This window comes from Myodes glareolus, chromosome 7 (genome assembly GCF_982192425.1).
Source record: "Myodes glareolus chromosome 7, mMyoGla1.1, whole genome shotgun sequence".
NCBI lineage: Eukaryota > Metazoa > Chordata > Mammalia > Rodentia > Cricetidae > Myodes > Myodes glareolus.
The window spans coordinates 102,527,571-102,550,770 of record NC_142032.1 but is presented as its reverse complement, the minus strand read 5'-3'; the positions used below and the strand labels follow the sequence as shown (position 1 = coordinate 102,550,770).

General features: G+C 44.1%; 1 protein-coding gene and 1 long non-coding RNA gene across 2 annotated transcripts in view; one reads left to right on the top strand and one right to left on the bottom strand.

Annotated features, from left to right (window-relative positions):
- Nucleotides 1-23,200, top strand: part of Numa1 (nuclear mitotic apparatus protein 1) — a 73,616-nt gene that overhangs the window by 15,137 nt on the left and 35,279 nt on the right. Inside the window, 1 exon segment of the mRNA XM_048429631.3 lies at nt 19,813-19,886. Within this exon segment, the coding sequence (XP_048285588.3) occupies nt 19,845-19,886 (42 nt within the window). The 5' untranslated portion in view covers nt 19,813-19,844.
- Nucleotides 5,444-7,944, bottom strand: LOC125397331 (uncharacterized). Its single transcript, XR_007231042.3, has 3 exons — nt 7,684-7,944; nt 5,867-5,902; nt 5,444-5,561 (listed from the first exon to the last, which is right to left on the bottom strand). It is a non-coding gene; the product is annotated as an uncharacterized LOC125397331 (long non-coding RNA).

Sequence of the window (23,200 nt, the reverse complement as noted above, 5' to 3'; positions counted from 1 at the left end):
TGCAGATTACTGCCCAAACTTACAGGGGCTGTCTTCCGGGAGGTAAGTCAATGGTTCCTGCCCTTTCTCTGCTTTTATATAGATGTACTTTTTGGGGAATGTTCTCTGCTACTTTTCTCCTCATCTAGGCTCTATAAGATGTCAGTCATAAAACAAATAGGTCATTATAGGAGGTTTGCTTCTCAGCCTCTGGGTTTTAGAGCCATTCTATGTATGTCTTACTGTCCTGTGTTAGCTCCCATTCCTTTGGCCACAGAAGAAAATGACAGTGAAAAGCTGTGTAAATAAACACGTGCTTGTGTTTTATGCAGGGAGTCAGTATATGTGGGTTTCCAACTCTTGCTAATTAGTAGTGTGACCAGGAACCAGCTGCCTAACTTCAGTGGACTAGAGTTTCCTCATATTTAAAAATGGACAGCTTAGGTTGTATATATAGTTTTGGAGAGTTTTTCCAGAGTCAAAATTAATGTAAGTTTTTTTTTTTATGTGAAAAAATGTGTATTGGCAACATCCAGAACATGATAACCAGGAGGCTGTTGAGCATGCGCCTTCTTTTCTGTGCCAGGCCTTATCAGGACATTGACTTTAGCCACATCCGTGCCATAGCTTTTTCACAGCTTGTTTGATTAGTGCTTATTAGCCTGACATCCATAACAACACAAGTGTGTTGCTGTCTTCTGTCATCTTCAGGCCTGACTCGGGCTGGGGGAACTTGATGATGTCATAGTGGTCAGACTTGTTTCTCTTGGGTTGCTCTTGGGAGGGTACTGGGCTGCCTCTGAAGCTTCAGGGTCTTGGGCTACCAGCAGGTGGGTGACTTGAGAATGTAGATACCTTTCAGTATTGTCTTCTTGCCCCCACAACAGGATTTCTCCGCCTTCCTCTGCCTCTGTGTTCATGGCATGCACCACCACTGCCCAGTGGCATTCTTGACTTTTAAGGCCTTTTCTTTGACATCAATTTTGGGAGGACAAGAACCTTATTTGTTTGCTTTTGGCACCATCTTGGCAAAAGCTAAGTTTTTTTTTTTTAATTTTTTTTTATTTATTATGTATGCAGTGCTCTGACTGCATGTATCCTTGCAGGCCAGAAGAGGGCACCAAATTTCATTACAGATGGTTGTGAGTTTTAAACTCACAGAGATCTGCCTGCCTCTGCCTCCCAAGTGTGTGCTGGGATTAAAGGCGTGCTCCACCACTGCCTGGCTGTGCCTAAATTATAGTGACCTTTCTACTTGCAGCCACAGCTGGATGGTCAAATTCAAAGTAGCTGTTTAATGAGAAGCAGCCCCTTGAACTTCTCCCCTGAAACACAATCGCAGGACATGCAGTGCTGAGGAGTCGTCCTTAGGAGGACTGTTGTTTAAGGAAGGTGGGCAACTGTTGTTAGATAGTGTCCGGGTACTGTGCCCTAGAGGACTGGGGGAGCAGTAGGAGTCACTAAGCCTGAGAGCAGGGCTTGTTGCTGAAGAAACAACATGGCCCAGTCAGTTGCTTTTCTGTCTTTTTTGACCTGCAACTTACCCTCAGAAACAAGAGTGCTCACTGAACAGTCACTTGGCTGGAAGATTGCGCTGCCCGTCTTCCTAGTTCTCGTCCTCCCACAGTGATTGGTGGACAGTCAGCTTGTCAACCTCCCTGAAGTTGTAGGCCCTTGGCATTAAAATTGTTTTGTTCTTGCTCCCCATTCATGCTAGATGTATGACTTGCAATTAGGGGAACTGTCCTTTTTGACTGGCTCTACTGGCTGCCTAATGAAGCAATTTACTAACCTAGGGCCAATTATCTGTCAGGAAGCGTTAATAGCCACTGTGTACAGGTGGTGTGGGAAGTGAAACTAGTTTTTGGTTTTTTTTTTTTTTGGTCTTTTGGGTCTTTTTTGTTTTGTTTTTGGAGACAGGGTTTCCTGGTATTCGCTTTATAGGCCAGACTGGCCTCGAACTCACAGTGATCCGCCTGCTTCTGCCTCCCTAGTGGTGGGATTAAAGGCGTGCGCCACCATTGCCCAGCTGTCTTTTGGATCTTAATTTGGATGAAACACACATATAGTCAGCATTCCTATAGGGAGAGTGAAATAAAGTATGTAGAGGAACAAGCAGTAAGGGCCATATGGAAGAAAGAATAACTGTTTCTTACTGAGGGGGGCTAGGAGAGCTGAAGAGAGAAGGCATTTTAGTAAAATCATAAAGGGATGAATAGGAATTCAAGAGACATAGAAGACATTTCAGAGTCACACCATGGGCACTGACATAGACCCTAGATAATATCTGGCATTTTGGAGCAAATGTACTTCAATTAGACAGTATTTTCAGAGAATGAAATGAAGTTGGAAAGGAAACTGAAAGCTATATCTTAGAGAACTTGGAATGTAAAAAAAAAATTTTCCTAGATTTATTTTTTATGCATGCATGTTTGTCCTACATGTATGTATATGTTAGCAGAGGTCAGAAGAAGGTGCTGGATCCCCTGGAACTGGAGTTACAGATGATTTTGAACATTGTGTGGGTACTGGGAACCAAACTCAGGTCTTCTGCAAGACCAGGTGTTCTAAGTCGCCGAGCCATCTCTTCAGCCACAAATATGCTAAGGAATTTTGATTTTATTCTGTACATAATTAGATATTGAATTCTGTGTGTGTGTGTGTGTGTGTCAATGTGTTTCAATTCACATTGGTCTTGGTCTATTTTCGTTTTTCAAGACAGGGTTTCTCTGTTAACCAGATTAACTCTAGTTGTCCTGGAACTCTCTCTGTAGACCAGGCTGGCTTTGAACTCAAAAGAGATCTGCCTGCTTTTGCCTCCCGAGTGCTGGGTATAAAGGCTTGAGCTACTACTGCCTGGCTGGTCTTGGTCTATTTTTAACTGTAAGGTTTAAGGTGTTAGGTAGAGAAGGTGTGAATCATTGCTGGAATTAAAGGCAGTTGCCACTATTCCTGGCATCATAAAAAAATTTTAGTGTCTTAGCCCATTGGTAAGAGGTAGTCTTTTGGCTTTATTTGTGTGTTTTGAGGTCTTTATTTCAATATTGTCTGCCAGATCTATACTATATAAGTTAATGTGAAAATTAGCCATATTATAGCATAGCTGGACTGTAGGCAATTTGGCCTTTAGATAGTAAATGTGGGTTATTGTTATTTGTACCCAAGAAGGAAATATTTTAGACTTTCCAGGCCATATGGTTGCAACTGTTAACTGCCACTAGAGAATAAATTAGAGCCATAGGCAGCACATAAACAACTGGTATGGCTCTTTAGTCTCAGAGAAATAGTAGTTTGCATGTAGAAAGAAGTATGAGATACTTTATGAGAAGGATTATCAGTGCTTTGCATTGACCAAGATGAATGTTCAGGCATAGCAAAATGGGAGAAGAAAATTGTAGAACATTCTGTATTAGTATTCAGGCATCTGTATGGCCTGCACTTGGGGTTCTGACAGGCTCCATCCTCAGCTGTAGCCACTAAGAGCGCCTCCTGTGCACATTCACCCTTTTATAAGGGCCCTGACTACCTCCCATCGCTTTCTCTCTCTGCCTCTCCTCTTCTGCTGATCCTGTCCCAGAGGCCGGCCTCCCCCCTCCCCTTTCCCCTTCTATGTTCCCTTTCCCCTAATAAAAAAATCCTTTCACGTGAACTCTGTTGCATGGTGTCTGCCTCTTGTGCTGCTTTTTTTTTTTTTTTAATTACAACCTGTAGGTTGTTCATCTTTGGGGGACCTGGGAAAGCTGGGTGCTGGCCACGTCCCGGAGTAGCTGACTGTTTCACTTCACTGTCCAGGCTCTGTGCGACTCTCAGGCACTGCCTGGACCTGGCAGAATGCTTTTCGCGGTGGATCCAAGTCGACCCCTAGGGCTTAAAGCACCTGATTCTTTTTCTGTCACCACAGCATCACCCAGACGTGTTTTGATAGTCTTATGCCTCCAGCTCTAGGGCCCACAGCTGGTAGGTCTGTAACAGTAACTGATTAGGAATGGTCAGTGATCTCCAAAAACATCCCAATGGGAGCAAGGAGGTACAAACGATGACACAGCTCCCATGAGTGAGACCCAAGAGTCTGCAATTCCTAGTGTCCTAGGAAATAAGAATGGGTCAGTTTCAAGACAGGCACAGGCTGTCCAATGAGCAGACACACAAAGTGTGGGGCCCAAGAATTCTGAGCTGGAGAGAGACACAGTCAGTCGCCTGGTACCAGGACTTTGAGAAAAGCCAAAATGCGAGGGAAGGACCGTGCTTGAGAAAGGAAGTCTCACATCCAGGGGAATGGTCAAAGGTAGGTAGCCTTGCCAGAGACCCAGTTGCCAGTATTGAATGGAAGGTGAAGCTGCCAGTGAGCGAGAAAGCAGATTTGTTGCAGGTGGAAGAGAGTGGATCTGTTGAGGGTGGAGCAGGAGGTGGGTGGGGTACCAGTGTGAAGTGATTACTTTTCAGTGGGCTCTGCCTCTAAGCAAAAATGCTGCACACAACAGAGTTAATGTGAAAGGTTTGTGTGTGTGTGTGTGAAGAGTGAAAAGGTGATGCTTCCTTTTATCTCTCAGGATCCCTCCCTGGCAGAATGTTACAAAGGTCCCGTGAAATGTCAGGATATAGAGTGCTGGAAAGCAGATTTTTGGTAGGCTTATTCTCCATGTGTGAGGCAGAATGAGATCCAATAGTTTTTTATCAGGTGAGGATCGAACGAAAAAGGTACAAGCTGCCATGGAGAGTCGTCACTCAAGGAGTGGGAGATGTAGGGCAAAGCCTGAAGGACCCAAGGCATCACTCTGTAGTCCAGGCTGGCCTAAAACTCACTGTGTAGCCCAGGCTAGCCTCGAACTGTAAGCAATCCACTTTTCTTAGTCTCCTTAGTACTAAGATTATAAGCGTGTACCACCAGACCCAGAATTATGCCCTCTGTTTCTTTTCCATTTCATATAGTTAGGACCCTAAAATATATCTTTAATCATGAAGGCCCCCCCTCCATGTTCTAAAAACCTTGATTGTCTCTCGTCACCTGCAGGTGATTGTCTCTCAATTCCTTTAAGTGCTTTGTGATCTGATTGGACTTACCTTGTCTTAGAAAACATCACTACAAAATGTAGTGTGCACAGCTGTTTCTTTAGCTATTTTGGCAAAAAAAAGAATCTTAGAGGACTTGTAGTTCCCACCCTTGCACAACTCTATATGCAAAGAGCACTGGAGAAATATCTTAGTCATGGTGGTGTACATCTGAAATTCTAGCACTGAAGAGGCTGAGGCTGGGGAATTAGGTTGGCTGCATAATGAGCCTCTGTATCCTGTTGTACAGTCTGGTCTCCACTTGTTTAGCTTGTGCTTGTTCCTGACTCTGGCTCACCATCGTGTCAGTCCCCTTTTCAAAAGCTCGTGTAGGAACTGGCCAGATAGCTGTGTGGGTAAAGGGTGTCATAGTCACTGTTCTAGTGCTGTGAAGATACACCACGACCAAGGCAGCTCTTAGAAAAGGAAGCATTTATTTTGGGGTTTGCTTACAGTTTCTGAGGTTATTGTATTATCATGGTAGGAGCATGGTGGTACGCCTGGTGCTGGAGCGCATGGTGCTGAAGCAGTAGCTGCAGATAAGGGGGGATGGGGAAGAGAGAGAGAGAGAGAGAGAGAGAGAGAGAGAATGAGCATACTGGATTGCTTATGTGCTTTGAAATCTCCTGCCCACCTCCAGCGATAGACTTTTCTCCAGCAAAGCCTCACCTTAAAATCTTTCTCAAATAGTGCCACTCCCTGATGACTAAGTTTTTAAATAGATGAGCCTATAGGGGCATTGTTATTTAAACCACCATTAGGTGCTTGCCATCAAGCCTGAGGACTTGAGTTTGATCCCCAAGACCATACATAGAGTAGAAGGAGAGAACTGACTTACTGAAAGTTGCGCTGTGATTTCCATGCACCTTGTTCCCTTAAAGTAAAAAATATAAAAATAAAATAATTAAAATCCCACTTAGTATGAGTTCTCCCAGGAGGCTTTTACACCTCTCTCCTCTTGGCCTCTTAACCTGTAACCTGGCCATTGCTTTCCCACTCCTTACCGCCTCCTTGAAGCCTGTGTCCTTTGACCTCAGATATAAGGTGTGCTTGCTTGCCTTGCTCTCTCTCCCCTTCCTTCCTTCCTTTTTTTTTTTTTTCTGTCCTCAAACTTACCTTGTAGACCAGGCTCCACCTGCCTCTGCCTCGCAAGTGCTGGTATTAAAGGTGTGCACCACCATATCCGACTCAGATGTGTTTTTTATTTCATGGTATTTTTAAAATCTCTACCACAGTAAATAGAATTGTTTCTTTCATGTTTATAGTTTAATATCCCTGGTTACATTTCTTGTGTTGTCCTAAAAAAAAAAGCAACATCTAACTTTGTTGTTTTGGTTGTGAGGCTAGCTTTTAATGGCTGAGCTATCTCTTCGGTCTAAGCAACATATATTTTGAAGGAATTCTGTCTAAACAAAAAGGCTTAGCGCTAACTAAAAGGGGGAAATTTCAGTTTTGTGGAAACTGCTTGTATAAAGTGTTACAATTTTCTTCTCTCTTTTTTTTTAAATATTTATTTATTTATTAAGTAAACAATGTTCTTTCTGTGTGTATGCCCGCAGGCCAGAAGAGGGCACCAGATCCCCTTACAGATGGTTGTGAGCCACCATGTGGTTGCTGGGAATTGAACTCAGGACTTTGGGAAGAGCAGGCAATGCTCTTAACCTCTGAGCCATCTCTCCAGCCCTACAATTTTCTTCTCTTACAGGTTAATTATTTGACATTTATTTAGTGTACGTTGGTATTTTGCCTTCATGTATGTCAGATCCTCTGGAACAGGAGTTACAGACAGGTGTGAGCTGCCATTGTTGGTTCTGGGAATTGAACCTGGATCCTCTGGAAGAGCTCTTAACCACTGAGCCATCTGTTCAGCCCCCCCACCCTTTATTTTTTATTTTTTTGAGACAAGATCTTACTGTGTAACTCTGGCTGGCCAGAAACTGACTATGCAGACCTGGCTGGCCATGACCTCACAGAGATTCATCAGCTTCTGCCTCCTAAATGCTGGGCTTACACAGCCAGTTTAAGGTGCTAAATCTTTATGAGCGTGTTTCATGTGGTAGAAACATAATCAGGGAATGCTGAGATGCTTTGTATACACATAAAAGCCTGTACTGATCTGAAAGACTCAGGCTGGACTTGAGATGTGGAAAGCAGTGATTAGACAACTCGAGTTTAAGTCCTGGCTCTGCAACCTTGACTGTTATTCTTGAAGGACAATCAAGTTCCTAGTGTAGAAGATTGGAATAGTAGGGTTCTTTTGCAAGGGATTAATTGAAATGTGAGAATAGTCTTTTCAAGCCTCACATACCATGTGTGCCAAGCTAAATCGGTGCTGCTTGTTTTTTCCAGGGACCACTTTGTATCAGGATTAATGGAACTGCCTGTGCATAAGTGACCCTTGTAGGCATGAAATCCAGCACGGTGACAAATAGCAGTGCCTGTTTCTGGGAGAGTTATTTGTAAAAAAAAAAAAAAAAAAAAAAAAAAAATCTCTAACCAATGATATTTTGATTCTTAGAACTAGTTCTGTGGCAAGATTGGTGGTTGATGGTATGTTATCCTTCTAATAGAATCATGGGAATTCTGGGGTTCTAGTCTAATCCCTTTGTTACAGAGACCGAGGTGAGGGAAGCAACACAGGAAGTCAGAACTTACCTCAGGGACTTGCAGCATCAAAGACAGCATGCTTTCTGCCACTGTGGGCTGGAGGCTGTGGCTGGGAGTTACAGTTAAATTCCTGCTGATTGTCTTCTTTTGCCCTTTTTTCATAATTCTGTGTTTATAAGCAAATATACTATATTGTACCAGCTATATTGCCTGTAGGGAAACACAGCATTTTACTACTCTGTGGCGGGTACTGAAACAGGGCGAACAGGTTCCTGGAGTTTTGTAGAGAGGGCCATGGGGAGAACTGAGTCTGACCTCTTGGACTTGCTCCTCTCTGGGTGTTACTTTGTCCTGTGCTTCTTCTCCCAGGAGGCTTCAGTCTTTCCTGCAGTGACTTATTAACCAGCCACTGCCCTCTGGAGAGGGAGGGAGAGCAGGGTGCTGGTAGAGGAGCTGGAGTCGGGCCTCTGAAACAGTCCATCCTGCAGCCAGATGCTTGGATTGCCTTTCCTTTCAGTTTCCCCTTCCCACCCTGAGGCATCGCCAGCAGCTCTCTAATGGAAAGCTTTTCTTCAGTGCTTGTTGCTTCTGATATGTTTTGCTATTTTTTGTTTGTTTTCAAGACAGGGTTTCACTGTGTAGCTCTGGCTGTCCTAGAACTCATTATGTAGATCAGGCTAGTTTCAAATTCACAGAGACTCTCCCTCCTGAGTGCAGGGATTAAAGGTGTGTGCCACTATTCTCGGCTGAATTTTGCTATTTTAATGTCTATAAAGCATCTAGCATTCTCGATAAGAAACACAAAATACTTGTGTTTTTTGTTTGTTTTGTTTTTGAGACAGAGTCTCATTATATATCTCTGTATGGCCTGGAAGGAACTCTCCATATAGTCCAAGATGGCCTTGAAGTCAGAAAGATACCTGTCTCTGCATACTGAGTGCTGGGATTAATGGGGTGTGTGCCACTATACCTGACTGTGATTACTAAAAAAAAACCCAAAAAACAAACAAAAAAAACCACATTTTATGTGTATAGGAAATTTTGCCTGCATATATGTTTGTGTATTGTGTCTGCCTGGCACCTGTAGATGCCAGAAGAGGCCATCAGTTTCCCCAGAACTGGGATTATATAGTGTGAGCTGCTGCTATGTGGGTGCTGGGAACTGAACCTAGGTCCTCTAGAAGAGCAGTCAGTGGTGTTAACCACCAAGCCATCTCTCCAGCCCTTCAGTGACTACTTTTAAAGCTCTGTGATTGTTTTGATTTAAAAAGCTGATTATGAGAAGATTGTACAATGTTCCTATGAGCTATGAGAATGTGCTAGCTCTTCTCCCCCAACCCCCAGACAGGGGCTCTTTATGCATCAGTTCTGACTGTCCTGGAACTAACTTTGTAAACCAGGCTAGCTTTGAACTCACAGAGGTCCATTTGCCTCTGCCTCCTGAGTGCTGGGATTAGAGGTGTGTGCCACCACCTCCTGGCAAGAGTGTACTAGCTTTTATTTATTCATGGCTGTCTTCTCTAGAGCAATAGGGCATGGTAGCCATGCCCTACTTGAAAGACTAGCTCATGTAAACAAATCACCCAAGTCCTGAACTTCAGACAACCATATTCAGTGTCTTCTGGTCTTTACTCTGCCACTTGATATCCGGGCATAGTAAATACCTAGACTGTCATTGTTGTTTCTGCTATTACTGTAATTCATAGTACCAGGCACTATACGAAATCCTCACATTAACTCAATGAGGTAGACACTATGATTACCTCTATTTTAGAGAAAATGAATCTGAGAATTAGAAAGATTAAATAACTTGAATAAGGTCACCTAGCTAGTAGGTGTTCGAGCCAACAGTTTGGATCCAGAGACCAGTTGCATCTGTCTCTAGAGCCACTCCTCTAAGACATTCCTTCCAATTTTCAGAAAAGTCTGTAACTTGTAAAGGCCTAAGTGACTAGGAGATGAAGCTGGGGCCAGGTTATAGAAGCCTTGAATTGAAGCACGATTAGTAAAAGCTCAGGGTCAGAAATTGGGGTTCAACCTGAAGATCCGGAAAGCAAAACAGCCAGTCACTGGCTCTTACCTCAACCTCAGTCCAAAAATGGCGATCCTTCCTCCAGGAATCTCAGAATGTTTGAGAGCTGTTTCCTCCCATTCTATAATCCTTTCCAGGGCTGGGATTAGAAGCGTGCACCGCCCAGTTTCTATGGCAACTAGTGTGGCCAGTGGGATTAAAGGCGGTGTTACCGTGACCTGGTATGTAAGGCTGACTAGTGGTACTGTTTCACTCTCAGATCTTCAGGCAGTCTTTATTTATAAAACACAGTTGAGTTGCCACTACATTGAATGCCTGGTGTTAGAATCACCCCAGTTTTAGGCTTTCTTAGGGAAATTACTTTCTTTGTGTCTTTAATTTTTTTCATTGCTGAGGATCAAACCAAAAGCTTCATATACGCTAGGTAGTGTTCAACCACTGAGTTATAACATAGCCTCTTCCTGTCACTTGTTTAAACTGTAAAACTTAACACTGACGTTCTAAACAAGAATAATAAAGTGAATACCAAAATGCTGTAGCCTCCTGTCTGCACTGGAAGATGGAATATTACCAGACCGTTTAGAACACCTGTGTGCCTCTCACTAGCTGTCACTCTCTCCGGATTCTGTCAGGACGCACATTGTATTAGCCAACTCCTCCCCATCCCTTTTCTTCCTTCAAATGTTTTCAGTATTTCTATCCTTCCTCTTTTTTGGGGGGGATGTTAATGAGTGGCTTGGAGAACCAGGCCAGAGCCAAGTGATCTTTCTTGGATAGAAGGAGCTAAGGTAATTTTGTTCTGCACTGGAGAAGAGAGAGTAGTGGATAAACTTGCTAAACTAGCCCAAAAGTTATTTGGTCTAAAAGTTTAAGGACTTTCTGGCCTGGCAGTCAGAGACTGGCTCAACGCTCCCCAGCAACCTGGCCACCAGGATCTCTACAGGGTGTATGGGCAGCCATCCACCCAACACTGTGACAAGCTAACGCCAAGCAGGCAGTGGATGCTGGGGACTCCACCAGCACCATGGCCCGGGAGTTATACATTCAGAGACCTGCCCTTCTTTCTGCCTTCCTCTCTCCTTTCTCCATTCCTCCAGGTCTTTTCCTTTTGGTTTTGTTTTATTTAGGGTCTTGTTTTGATTTTTTTTTTTAATTATTCATCTCCTGGATGAGGAGGTGCTGGTGGGAGCTGGCCTGAGTTGGGGCTGCAGGTGGTCCTGGAGTTGGAACAGTGTCTATCTCAAGGCACTGAGCTCTCTAAAATCTTTTCTTTTTATTTTTTTTCTTTCTTTTTTTTTTTTTTTTAAGCCCACTCCTTCCTTCCTCTACATAGCTCCCATGGCTGGAAGAAGCCTTTGGATGCCAACTCTCCTCACTTACCCTAGAAGATGGCCCAGTGCCCGCTGGCCTGTTTCTCTTCCTTCCAATTTTTCTTCTGGGCAGTTTGATCACTGATGGAGTAAAGAATGACCTATAGATTGTGGAGTTTTGTTTTGTTTTTTTACTTTTTTAAAACCAAGAATGATTTCTTCTGCCTCCTTCTCACCGTGTTCACAGACGGAGTTAAAGACCACATCTCACATCTCAGGCAGCTTTGACACCTTCAGCCTGAGTGGAAACTTTTAAAGCCAGGAGCCCCAAGTCCAGGAAAGGTGAAGAAAGGATTTTGCCAATAATAGTGACCACAGCGAAAGCAAATAATAATAATAATAATAATAATAATAATAATAATAATAATAATAATAAGAAACAAAAGAAATAGTGAATAAAAACCAAAAAAAAGTTTAAGGACTTGGTATAGAAATTCCAGAGGAGATTTCAAACCTTCTAAGGCTGGCCACCTAGAACCAGTCACCTTGGGTTTAGAGCAGGAGCAAGATGGGAGATACAGTATCAGTTCTATCTTAGGTGTGAGGTTTCAGGACTGACAGTTCCAAATAGGACTGTAGAGATATGGTGGAGAGTTTAGCAGGCCTTTTATTTTTACCCCATACAATTTCTGGGGTATTGATTATGCCAGTCTTTAAGTTATTTTTTTTTGCTACTTTCTTGTCTATGAAATGTAAGAATTTGTGTTTGTGATAGTCCTTTGAATATGAGCCTTCCTTTTTACTAATAGCAGTTGCTAAGTACAGAGTACAAAGGGATGTAAGGTAAGCCTGGGGAAAGCAATGTCTCTCCAGTGGTAGGTGTATATCTGACCCCACCTCATCTCCTCTACATAGCCTAGACATCCTCATGGTGGCTAGAGGTTGTGTTTGGAAGGCTGCCATGCAGTATAGTTCAGTGGAACAGACTTAATGAGCTGTGTAAGTTAGAAACTATGACTGATCATTAAGAGGGAGTTGACATTCTAGATGGAACATAGGATTTATGTGCAAATACATCTAAGTTTTATTTTGATCTGTGTACGTGGTTATTACAGTGTTTAAATGTTTTAAAAATGTGTGTTTGTGTGTGTCAGAGAACAGCCCTTGGGAGTCAGTTTTCTTCTACCATGTGGGTTCCAGGACTTCACCTCAGGTCAGGCATACCTTCTGAGCCATCTTGCCTTCTTGTACTTGGCTCTTAAAAATAAATCCAGCCAGACTTTGGTGGTGCACACCTTTAATCCTAGCACTTGAGGCAGAGGCAGACAGATCTTTTGAGTTAGAGGCAAGTTCCAGGAGAGCCAGGGCTACACAGAGAAACTCTATCTCAAAAAATTAAAAAAAAAATCCAAACATAAAAACGTAGTATAGGAAGTTCCCAAGTGATATTGTTCCCAATAGTCTGGTACTGTTAACTGTTGACTGTTGGGCGGATTGAGACTTGAGCTGTCCCTTATAAGGTAAAAGTCAAGAGGTGGGCTGGTGGGGAAAAGGCACCATCTCCTGTTGCAGGAGGAACATCTTCTCCAACTTCTTCCACACTGGTAACATCTTCCAGGACAGTGGTGACAGGAACCAGCCTATGTGAAGCATCCATGAGCACCTATGTGCTCAAAGTCAGTGTGTGAGCAACCTTACAGATGTTACTGAGTCAATAATCAGACCTTAAAGCAAAAGAGGCTCTAACTTGTTTCTTCATAGGAATCTGAAGCTCAGAGACGACTTGTCAGGGTTATGGAGTTAGCTACAGGTGGTGATGATGTGTGGGAGACAGTCTCTCTGCATGAGCTGTAATCCACCTGCTTCATAAAGAGGTAGTGAAGCCTAATGAAATGGTGCTCATCAGGTCAGTAGAATGGCTCGGGGCTCGTTAGTGTGTACTCAGTGAACACCGGCTGCTCTGCCTTATGGCATCCTTGCGTCTGATTCACACATCGTCCCATATGTTTCTTCTCCCACTACAGTTCCTCCTAGTTTTGTTTTGTTTTCATTTTACTATGTTGCCCTGGCTGGCCTGGAACTCTAGTAGTGGACCAAACTGGCCTTGGCCTTGCCTTCTGCCTCGGCCTCTTTATTGCTGGGATTATAAGCATGCATCACCATGGTGGGTCTGGGTCTCCTTCCTGCTTTCTGTCAGCCTCTCTCTCTTCAATCCTTCTTATTCCCCTTTTGATTATTCTGTCCTCAGTACCCTTCCTAAGCTTCCTAACTCACAGTGCTGCTGGAGAACCGTTTCCGGTAATCTGGCTCACACCACAGCTCTCTGTTAAAATCACTCCACGTCCTTTGTGTGATTCCGTGAAGTGGAAGATTTTCCATTCTGACCCCACCCCACCCTTGGTATCTGTTCCTTCACTACTACCACACCTTTCTGCCTTCTCCTCCCTTTCCCCAGAGGAAAAATTTGCTTTGGTGCTTTGAGATCCAGATTAAAATATCACTTCAGTTTCTAATCTTACTCTAAACTGGTTCGTTTTTTCGCATCTTTTATGTGAGTTAACACGTACCATCTTTGAGCAAAAGTTTTAGTCATTTTTGGCTTGTGGAATTATAACCCTACCTCAGGTGTTGGGTATAATTCTTACATGAGTATTCTCAACACTCCTTAATAGCAATCCCTTTGCACATAGTTCAATAAATATATCTAGTTGTAAAATGAGGGGATTCCATTTAACTATCTGGTAGGCTTCCCCAGCAGTTTTGGCTGTCCAGTGGGTGAAAGCGCCGTCGTGGTTTTGTCTGAGTCAGACATTTTTTCTTTTAATCATGTAGTTGCAGCAGACTCTGGGGATGAACCCCCTCTGCCTGTGTCTGTTGAGGGCTCCAGCCAGTGCCTGCCATACTCAGAACTGTACCTTGGCCCCTCAGTCCTCCCCATAAATGCCCAGAGAAACAGGGGATTAGGTTCTGGCAGCTCTACTGGGATTTTGGCGGCCGTTCGAGTCAACAATAGCGCAGCTGCCAGGACAGGACAACGCAGGCCTGCGTTCCGTAGCAGCCAGAATCTGTCTGGGTTGTTTGTTTGGGTGGCTGAGTGGGAGGAGCGGGCACAGTATGACATCCTGGCCTTGCTACGTAGAAGGTACAGGCTGACGAGATTTCTCGCAGGGAATGGGCTAGGGTGTCCAAGTCCCCGGGCAGGCAAGGCGGAGGAAGGAGGCCTGCGCTTTGTGTGCTGCAGAGCGGGAGGGCGGCTGTGCGCTGCAGACACGCCCCCTGCCGCAGGCGCCGCAGGAAGCTGCCCCTGTTAAAGGCCTGCGCTGTGCCGCTCCCGGCGCTGGGCTCTCAGGCTTCTGCGCAGGGCGCGTTTCCCGCCAGGGGCTGGCCTTAGGTTCGGCGGCTCTGGGCCTGCCCGACAGGGCCGGTCTCAGAGGTGGACAGGCCACCACTGCTACCTTAAGCCCAGCTGGAAAGCAGCGAAGGGGGAGTGTCCCGGCCATCTCAGGTTGGTGAGGCCGGCCGCGGCGGGTGCGCTTTGTGTGTTTACGCCACAGCCGACTGGCCCTTGCTGCGCGCGCTTCCCCTTCAGCAAAGGTGCCTGCTGGAGCGCGCCCTGCCCCCACGCGTTCTGCTCTGTTTTTAGGGGACTGGCAGGCGTGCCCCCTCCCCCAGGGCTCTTGGCTTCGCTGTCGCTCCCAGACCGCACGGAAGCACGCTGTTCCTTTAAAGAAAGCAGACTCCTGACTGTGACGCACTTCTGGCTGTCAGCCAGGAAGATTGCTTCTGCCTGGCCGACTGAGAAGAAACCCAACAACTTTTCTTTTGTGTGTGGGGTTACTTTCCATTGCCCCCTCCCCCATTTACTCCTGTCCTTTCAAGATTTAAATGCTAATGGCGGATTAAAACCTGTAGATACGTTTGACTTTAGGAGTCCGGTAAGGTCCTCAGCACTAAGACTTTTTCCTCCCTCTTTCTCTCTCTTTTCGTTGTTCAAAAATGGATGAGGGGGTGGGATATTCATCCCCCTCAGCTCCCTTTCCTGCGCCATCCTTAGAGGGGAGGAAGAGGAAAGGGAGAGCAAGTAAACACACTGAGAAACAGGCGCTGGCAGCGGAGCGTGCCAACATCCGGGAGTTGGCGCCTTTCTTTCCCTCACAGATGTCAGCGTGTTTTTGTTTGGAAAGAGTAGTGTGTGCGCTTGCCCTAGAGGCAGCCCAGTAGAGGGCTTCCCAATTTCCTTGTGTGGTCCTAGGTGCGTTTGCAGCGTCGGACAATGAAAACTTGTACATTTTGTCAGCTGCCAGGGATCAGAGTGTGGAAATGTAATGGTTGGAGGTAGTTGCTGATGAACTGCCCCAGAGGGTTGTGTGTGTGTGCGCTTGTGCGGGCACCTCACACCCTGACTGTCTGTAGGCCGCAGTTATAGTTCATGATTGCAGCCTTTCTGCCAACATCTTTCAGATCTAGATCTTACAGAATATGGGGGAAAGGAGTAGGTATCAGTATTGTCAGCTCCAGACGGACCCAGGTGATGTGTAAATAAAGAGATCTACCTAGGCAGAAGCAGATTGTCCTTTAATTAGAACAACGAAAGGCAGCAGTCTCTCTTGAGATGCAGGAGACTTGGGCTTTCTAGGGCAGACAAGGGAACTTTTTTGGGTGGGAGATTCCATCTGCAGATCTTTACTCCCCAGTCTCAAAGTTGTAAATACTCACGGTGATCGTCGTTTGCTTGTCAGCTTCACTGTTAGGAGTTTCTCGGCACACCTGGGTTTTTTAGGTCATTAACTCTTCAGGCATTACTCCTTTTCCCCTTTTGAGACAGGGACTTACTATGTGTCCTTGCCTGCCCTAGAGCTCAGAGCCATCCTCCTGCCTCAGCCTCTCCAAGTGCTCTGGAGGTGTGAATCATCAAGAACAACTCATAAGCAACTTTTGAAGAAACAAAGAATGTAGATTTCCCCAGAAGTCCCATCTCTTCATTCCTTCCAGAACTTCAGGACTCTTAGCCAAAATATAGGTTACAAAGAGGGTGGTCTATGAAGAGGAAGAGGCCTGAGCTCAAAGTGAGTCCCTTAGAGCGAGTAGAGAATTCATCTGGCAAACTCATTTGCTTCTAATTTCAGAAATGCAGAGAGACTTTAGATTTGGCCCACTCAGCCTACCCAGGGCTCTTCCCCAGAGTAGAAAAGAAACTACCTCATAGAGTAGTTGTTGGCTTTTTTTTTTTAATTGTGTGTTGGTGTTTTGGCTGCACGATGATGCTGGGTCCCTTGGAACTGGAGTTACTGTCTCAGACAGTTGTGAGCTGCCATGTGGGTGCTGGGAATTGAACCTGGGTCCTCTGGAAGAGCAACTAACACTCTTAACTGCTGAGCCATTTCTCTAGCCTGCTCTTTTTCTGTGTGTTGGGGGGCAGTATCACTATGTCACCCTGACTGACTGACCTAGAACTTGGTATGTGGACCAGGCTGATCTTGAACTCACAAAGATGTGCTGGCCTCTGCTTCCTGAGAGCTAGGATTGAAGGCGTGGACCACCATACCTGGCTTATTTTTTTTTTAGGCGAGGTTCAAGCAATCCTCCTGTCTCAGCCTTCTTTGTTTGTTGAATTAACATTTTGACAAGGTAGGGCTCTCTAGTGTAGCGTACCAGGTAGGGTCCAAATGGTTGTTTGCCTGAGTCTCTTGATGGACTCCTCCCAGAGGAGCTCCCAACATCAGTGTTGGGTGAGTACAGACGTTGCTCAGCTGGAGGAGAGGTATGTCTTTTAGAGAGGGGTTACAAGAGCCTGGAATTTTTACAGTTACAGACGGGGTGGCTCCCAGAATAAGTGGTGGTAAGTTTTGCTCCCGAGCTTGGGCATACAGATGAAACAGCCACTTTCTCTGTGCCTTGGGAACCTTTGGGTTGGGGCTGGGGTAAGGTTTGAGGGATGATTCCTTGAGGTGGAATCCTCTGTGGCTCTGAAATTTGGGATTAGGAGCAGTGAAGAGTGAGGATTCATTATTGGCAGGGGCCTATAAATTGAGAGTTGGAACAGGTTAGTAGCTCTCTGGATCAGAGTTCACTGTGGTGTTATCTTGAGTTGAGGAGGTGGTGTTCAGGCAGACAGCTACTAAGGGGGAGCTGGAGCTTAGACTGGGGGTGGAGCGTGAGCGTGGGAGGAATTCTTCCTCTCAGACCCTCTGGCTTATCACTTGGTTTCTCCGAAAGCTAGTTTTGTCTGTGTGGGCCATTCCTCCCCCCCCCCCCCCCCCAAGAGATCCCCAGAACTCAGCAACCTGACCCTCTGTTCTGGTCCTTGCATCTAGCAGGTGGTTTCCATTAGCCTCGGCCCTTGTAGGAAGCCATCGGCTAATCTTTACCACCTTCAGATCCTTCAGATCCAGAGAGCACAGGCCAGGCGGCAGCAAACCCCTTTAGTGTTGCTCTCCTTGTCCTGATGCATCCTTTGTAAGTGTGGTCATGATATAAGGAACTATGTATGGAAACTTGGGAAGTGTAAAGAGGACAAAGGACGTTAGCAGGTCACTGTTTTTCTCTGTCTTTCTTGGAATGAGGAAAAGAGAGGGAACTTTATCAGCTTTGGGAAGCCCCAGTTTTGGATTATGGGTACATTTCATTTTCAAAGAATCAGGTGGGGGCTGGAGAGATGGCTCAGTGGTTAAGAGCACTGGCTGCTCTTCCAGAGGTCCTGAGTTCAATTCCCAGCAGCCACATGGTGGCTCACAACCACTTGTAATGAGATCTGGTGCCCTCTTCTGGCGTGTGGGCATACATGGAGGCAGAATGTTGTATACATAATAAATAAATAAATAAATTTAAAAAAAGACTAATAATTAAAAAAAAAAGAATCAGGTATTTGGGAACTCTGAAATTCAGGGTCCTGGCCTACCATCTGGGATTTTGTTGTTATTTTTATTTTTGAGTGTGTGTGTACATGCACAGTCAGATTGAGTCGGGGTGGGTCTCAGATCTTTCTGTGAAATGGTTCACAGGAGGCTACAATTGTAGGGGTCTGTTTTTCCATCACTATCACCCAGTCTTCTGGGTGGGGCCTGCCTCAGGTTTCAAGGGGAGTTGCACATAAAGTTTCTGAGTAGTGAGGATTTGTGGAGAGGCCTCAGCTACGTTTACCTTGTTACTCAAGATCACAGAGACTCTCCCCAGTGCTGGTAACTGAACCTAGGACCTTGCACAGGTTAAGTAAGCACTTCACACTAAGCTGTAACCCTGACCACCACCCTGGCGAGCAGTTGACATTGCTCCCTTCATCCTGTAGGCTGAGCCTGGCCTCTCAAGCTGTGGGCTGGCAGCTACCTCCAGAAAGCCCAATTTCATTACACTGGTTGAGATTATCCTCCCTGGTCCCAAGGGCTGGACAGTCAGTGCTCACAGACAGACTATACTTGAGGGAAATCATTTAGGACTGAGGAATACATGGGCTCCTTAACGTGTCTGCCCTTTTGAGAAAATGTACTTGCACCCACCAAAGACCAGGTAATTTGACTCATTTCTCAGTCTGACACAGATATGACAGGCAATAGATTAGATATTAAATACTGGGTTTTGCAGGCTCAGAAGTAGTTATAATTAGCATTCACATAGTTAACAATTATTTTCTTCTATTAGTGATTCAGGTATGCTTAATTTTACTCCTCACCCTCTTAAAACCCCTCAAAGGCAGTGATGATGTCATTGTCTTCTGTTTCCCGTGTAGCTTCCAGGACAGGAAAAACAAGTACGGACTAAGAAAACACCTGTGTTGGGTGGTTGATGAGTACAGAACATTTGAATAGGCGGTTCCAAGGGGTGATGGGAAGTGGACCAGATAGTGAATCTATTCTTCATTATTTGACTTATTGACAAAAATTGAATCAATCGTTATACCTAGTACTTTGCATTCAGAAAGTACTTAGCATCATAGAAATGCTAATATTTATAGAACTGTATAGGTGAAAGGCCTTTTCTTGTTGATTCTCCTAGAATAGTGACATAGTGGGCAGTTGTGCTCTCAGAGATTGTGGAGATCATGGGGGCTGATACCCAAGTCTGTGATCCCATGGGTTTGTTAGCAGGCAAATGGCAGATTCCCAGGGGAAAGGGGCATTGAAGTAAGAATACTGGCATAAATGAACCATGCTGGGGAGACAGCTCAGCAGGTAAAGTTCTGCTGCCCAATCATGAACCTGAGTTCATATCTCTAGTACCCACCCAAAAGCTCAGTGCTGTGGTTTTCTCTTTAGTCCCAGTGCTGGGAAGGCAGAGACAAGCAGATCTCCAAATCTAAGGATTTGGTGTAAAACTGAATGAGAAATTGGCTTTTATTTTAAAACAGAAATCATTTATGATTGATTACCTGTCAGAGGCACTGTGCTGTTTGCATTACTACAGGAGGGCAAGGAGGCTTATGTGGATGCATTTTGCAGATGAAGAAGCAGACGAAAAGAGATTATGTTATTTGTCTAATGTCATATGACCATGGTCCCATAAAATTAGTGCTCAGACCCTGGTTACTTTAGAAAACCAGGCTTGTTCCTTGTTGAAGGGCACCATGTCCCAAAGAACAGGGCTGCAGACCAACTTTGAATGCTGTATTTTCCATCTACTGGGTGATAAGGGCATTCGCTTGAGTATAAGAGTCTTTGCAGTCAGTCCTTGACAAGCTTTAGAGTGATTTATGGGTTTTCTCTGAAGTCTCAAAATTTAAGTGGGTTGAGTGCTATTGACTTGTTGATGTATTCAGAGCTGGTAAATGGAACTACTTTTCTTCTATTCAATTATGCGAGATAATCTGATTTATTGAGCGTGCTTTTTTTTCTTGGGTTCCAGGTGCATTGGAGTGACTGACTGGGATCGCCAAGATGACACTCCACGCTACCCGAGCAGCCACACTCCTCTCTTGGGTAAGTAACTTTCTTTTTTTGTGGTACATCTTCAGGAAAGATGTGTATCAGAAGAACATTCTATCAGCTGGTGCTCTGCAAAGTCCTCTTGTTTGCAGACCAGGCAATTTTCATATTGCCAAAGATATTGCTGCTGCCGACAGTGATAACTTGTAGGTCAGTGCAGGCTTCTCTGAGGTTCCTTTTGTTCATGGAACAGAACATTGGGACGCCTTGCAAACTCATTCATCTGTTCTGCAGTTTTTGTGTTTTGGTGTGACAGGGTCTCACTATGTAGCTAGCCTTGCCTGGCCTCTGCTCCTGAGTGCTGGGATCAGATGTTGTACCTACCACACCAGGCTGTATACTGTTCTGACTGAAGGACTGACTGTGAACCTTGTTGACCCACATTGGCAGAAACTTTGGTCTTCAAAGACCTAATCTTCGAATGTCTTCCTCACTTTCTTGATTATGCTTCTGTCTGCTTCCATTGTCCTATTTCCTCCTTGTCCTCCTTTTTAATATTGTTCTTAGTGTGCTGCAAAGCTGTTGTTTCACTAAATAAAAATAGCAGCAACCATATGTAGTATATATATATTAAAGTTAAGAGAGTATTGTCCTTCACTTGGCACAAGTTTTCCTGCACTCACAGTAGGAAGATTATTAAGTCTTTACCTAAACCCAGAGATCGATGCAAATGAGTTGCAGTATTATGTGAGGATTAAGATGGCATTGCTGTTCTAAAGTACAGGACTCATATATCCACTTTTTATTATAGATACTCTCAAAAATTTTGAATATCAGAGTTTAGTCTATAAATACCCAGTCTACGGTTTTATAAAAGTGATGTACATTGTGTTTATCTATAACCATTAGGAAGTTAAGGGTGATTTTTTTTTTCCTGGTAGCGGTATTGAGAATTTTCCATCAGTATTGCTAAAGGTTATTTAAAGTCTCCTGTCCACCATTAATCTAAAACAACAGTGCTGGAGCAAATGTGCTAGTTTATTCGGGATGTCACGTTCAGTCCCTGCGCAAGTTACGTATTTCTCAGTGAACGTTTGCTCAGTGGTCTTGATCAGCCAACCATTTCCATAACAGGATTGATGAGCCCTGAGTTTTCTGCAGATGCTTCGTTGACTTTTCCCAATAGAGAAGAGGAGAGTTCACTGGCTTCCTTCACACCACCCAAAGTTAGTCTTGTTTGAATAGATAGAAGACTAGTTTTTGTTTTTTTTTTTTAAGATTTATTCATTAGGAGTGGAGAAATGTTCCCAGGTTTGGTCCTCACCAGTCATATGGTGACTCACAGCCATCTGTCTATAACTCCAGTTCCAGGGTTTCCATCTTCTGGCCTCCTTAGATACTGCATGCATTTGATGCACCTACATACAAGGAGGCAAAACACTCATGAATTAATTTTATAAAATAGCATTTTAAAACATGGCTTTTATTATGTGAAAAGAATGGTATAAAATTACTAGTGCTAAAGAAATGGCTCAATAATAAAACAGAAACAGGGCCCAAGTTCACATCTATCATGGGTTGTGTGCTCATGTATACACACATAATATATACACACAGCATGCCATACATGCAGTCACACACAGAATAAAATATATATTTATATTTGCTAATTAAAACTGTCTTTTAAAATTTTACCTAGAGAGAAGGACATTTGCACAGGACTAGAGTTTGATTTTCAGTCCTCACATCAGGCAGCTAGCTTACAGTATTTCCATAACCACAGTTCTAGGGGCTCTGATGCCCTCTGATCTCAGAGGTTGCCTGCTGAACATAAAGTCATGCAGGTGTGTATTCATACACATACAAAAGTATAAATCTTAAAAGTAATTTTCTAGAGGAAGGACTAGAAGAAAAACACTTTTATCAGTGCTGAAACTATATGTAGTTGAGTATTGAACACATACTAGCAAGTGCTAAACTCTAATTTGGGGCCCCAGGAGCTCCCCTCCAAAAAATTTTGTCAAGGGCTGTAGAGTGTAGCTTGGTGAAGGGCACTTGTCTGTATTCACTATGTCCTGGTTTCCATCTCCAGCACTGTTTTGAGGAAAAAGAAAGAATCAGACCGGTGGTGGTGGCGCACACCTTTAATCCCAACACTTGAGGCAGAGGCAGATGGATCTCAGTTTGAGACCAGCCTGATCTACAACGAGAGCTTCAAGACAGGACTACACAGGGAAATGCTGTCTCGAAAAACCAAAACCAAAAAAGAAAAAAAGAAGCTCCTCCCCAAAAAGAATCTTTGTGATGAATGTATTAAAATGCTATTTGTGAAAGTTTTTTTTTCTCCCAAAATTTCAGTGGTTTCTATTTTGCTTTAGTTAAAATGTAGTTTGAAACTGTAAGTTGTTGCAGACCTTCCAGGCAGTGCATGGGTTAGCCAGTGAGCTGTGTCTCCACCCTGGCGATTACACTCTGGCTAGAGATGCAAGAATCTCAGCTTCTTCACCTTTGAATGGTTTCCCATCCTAGAACAAATAACAAGAAAAACGCTCTCATATTTATGAATGAAACCATTTGTGGATTATTACTTTATTGTTAGAAGTGATGAGTCTAAATTCCTTAAATGACTCTAAGTCAGCTAATTGGCATGATTTTCAGTCTTGTTAGTGAACAAGCATACATTCCCTCTGAATACTTTACCTAGGTTGCAAGCTTTTATTTTATTTATTTTTTTTTGGGGGGGGGATAGGGTTTCTCTGGGGCTTTGGAGTCTGTCCTGGATCTAGCTCTTGTAGACCAGGCTGGCCTCTGCCTCTGGAATGCTGGGATTAAAGGCGTGCACTACCACCTCCCAGCAAGTTGCAGGCATTTAAAGGGAGATGATTTCAGATTCTTAATTCTGAGCAGTCCCTCTTGATTCAGCAGCTTAAAAAGAATCTTAGCATGAAGGTTTCAGAATCTTAAAAATAAATAAATAAATAAATAAATAAATAAATAAGCTGATCTGTTCTGACTAACTAGATTGAAGTTGCCCCTCCCCACCAAAAGGCAATATAGATATGTTGCCTTTAATCCTCCCATGGTGGGACTAGGGTTATATAGTTCAGTAAGTGGGGTGCTTGCCCAGCATGTGGAAGTACAGTCTTGATCCCTAGTCTAAAAGGATAAAAAACAGGAAAACATCTTTTAGCCTATATTAATTTGGATCCAGTCTAAAAGATTTGTCGTTTTATTGTTTTGTTGATTTTTAAAACAGGCTCCCTTACAGTTCAGTCTGACTCTGAATTTACTACTACCTGAGGCTGGCCTTGAAATCCTGATTCTCCTTCCTACACTTCTCCAGTGCTGGGATTAGGTACACTACCACA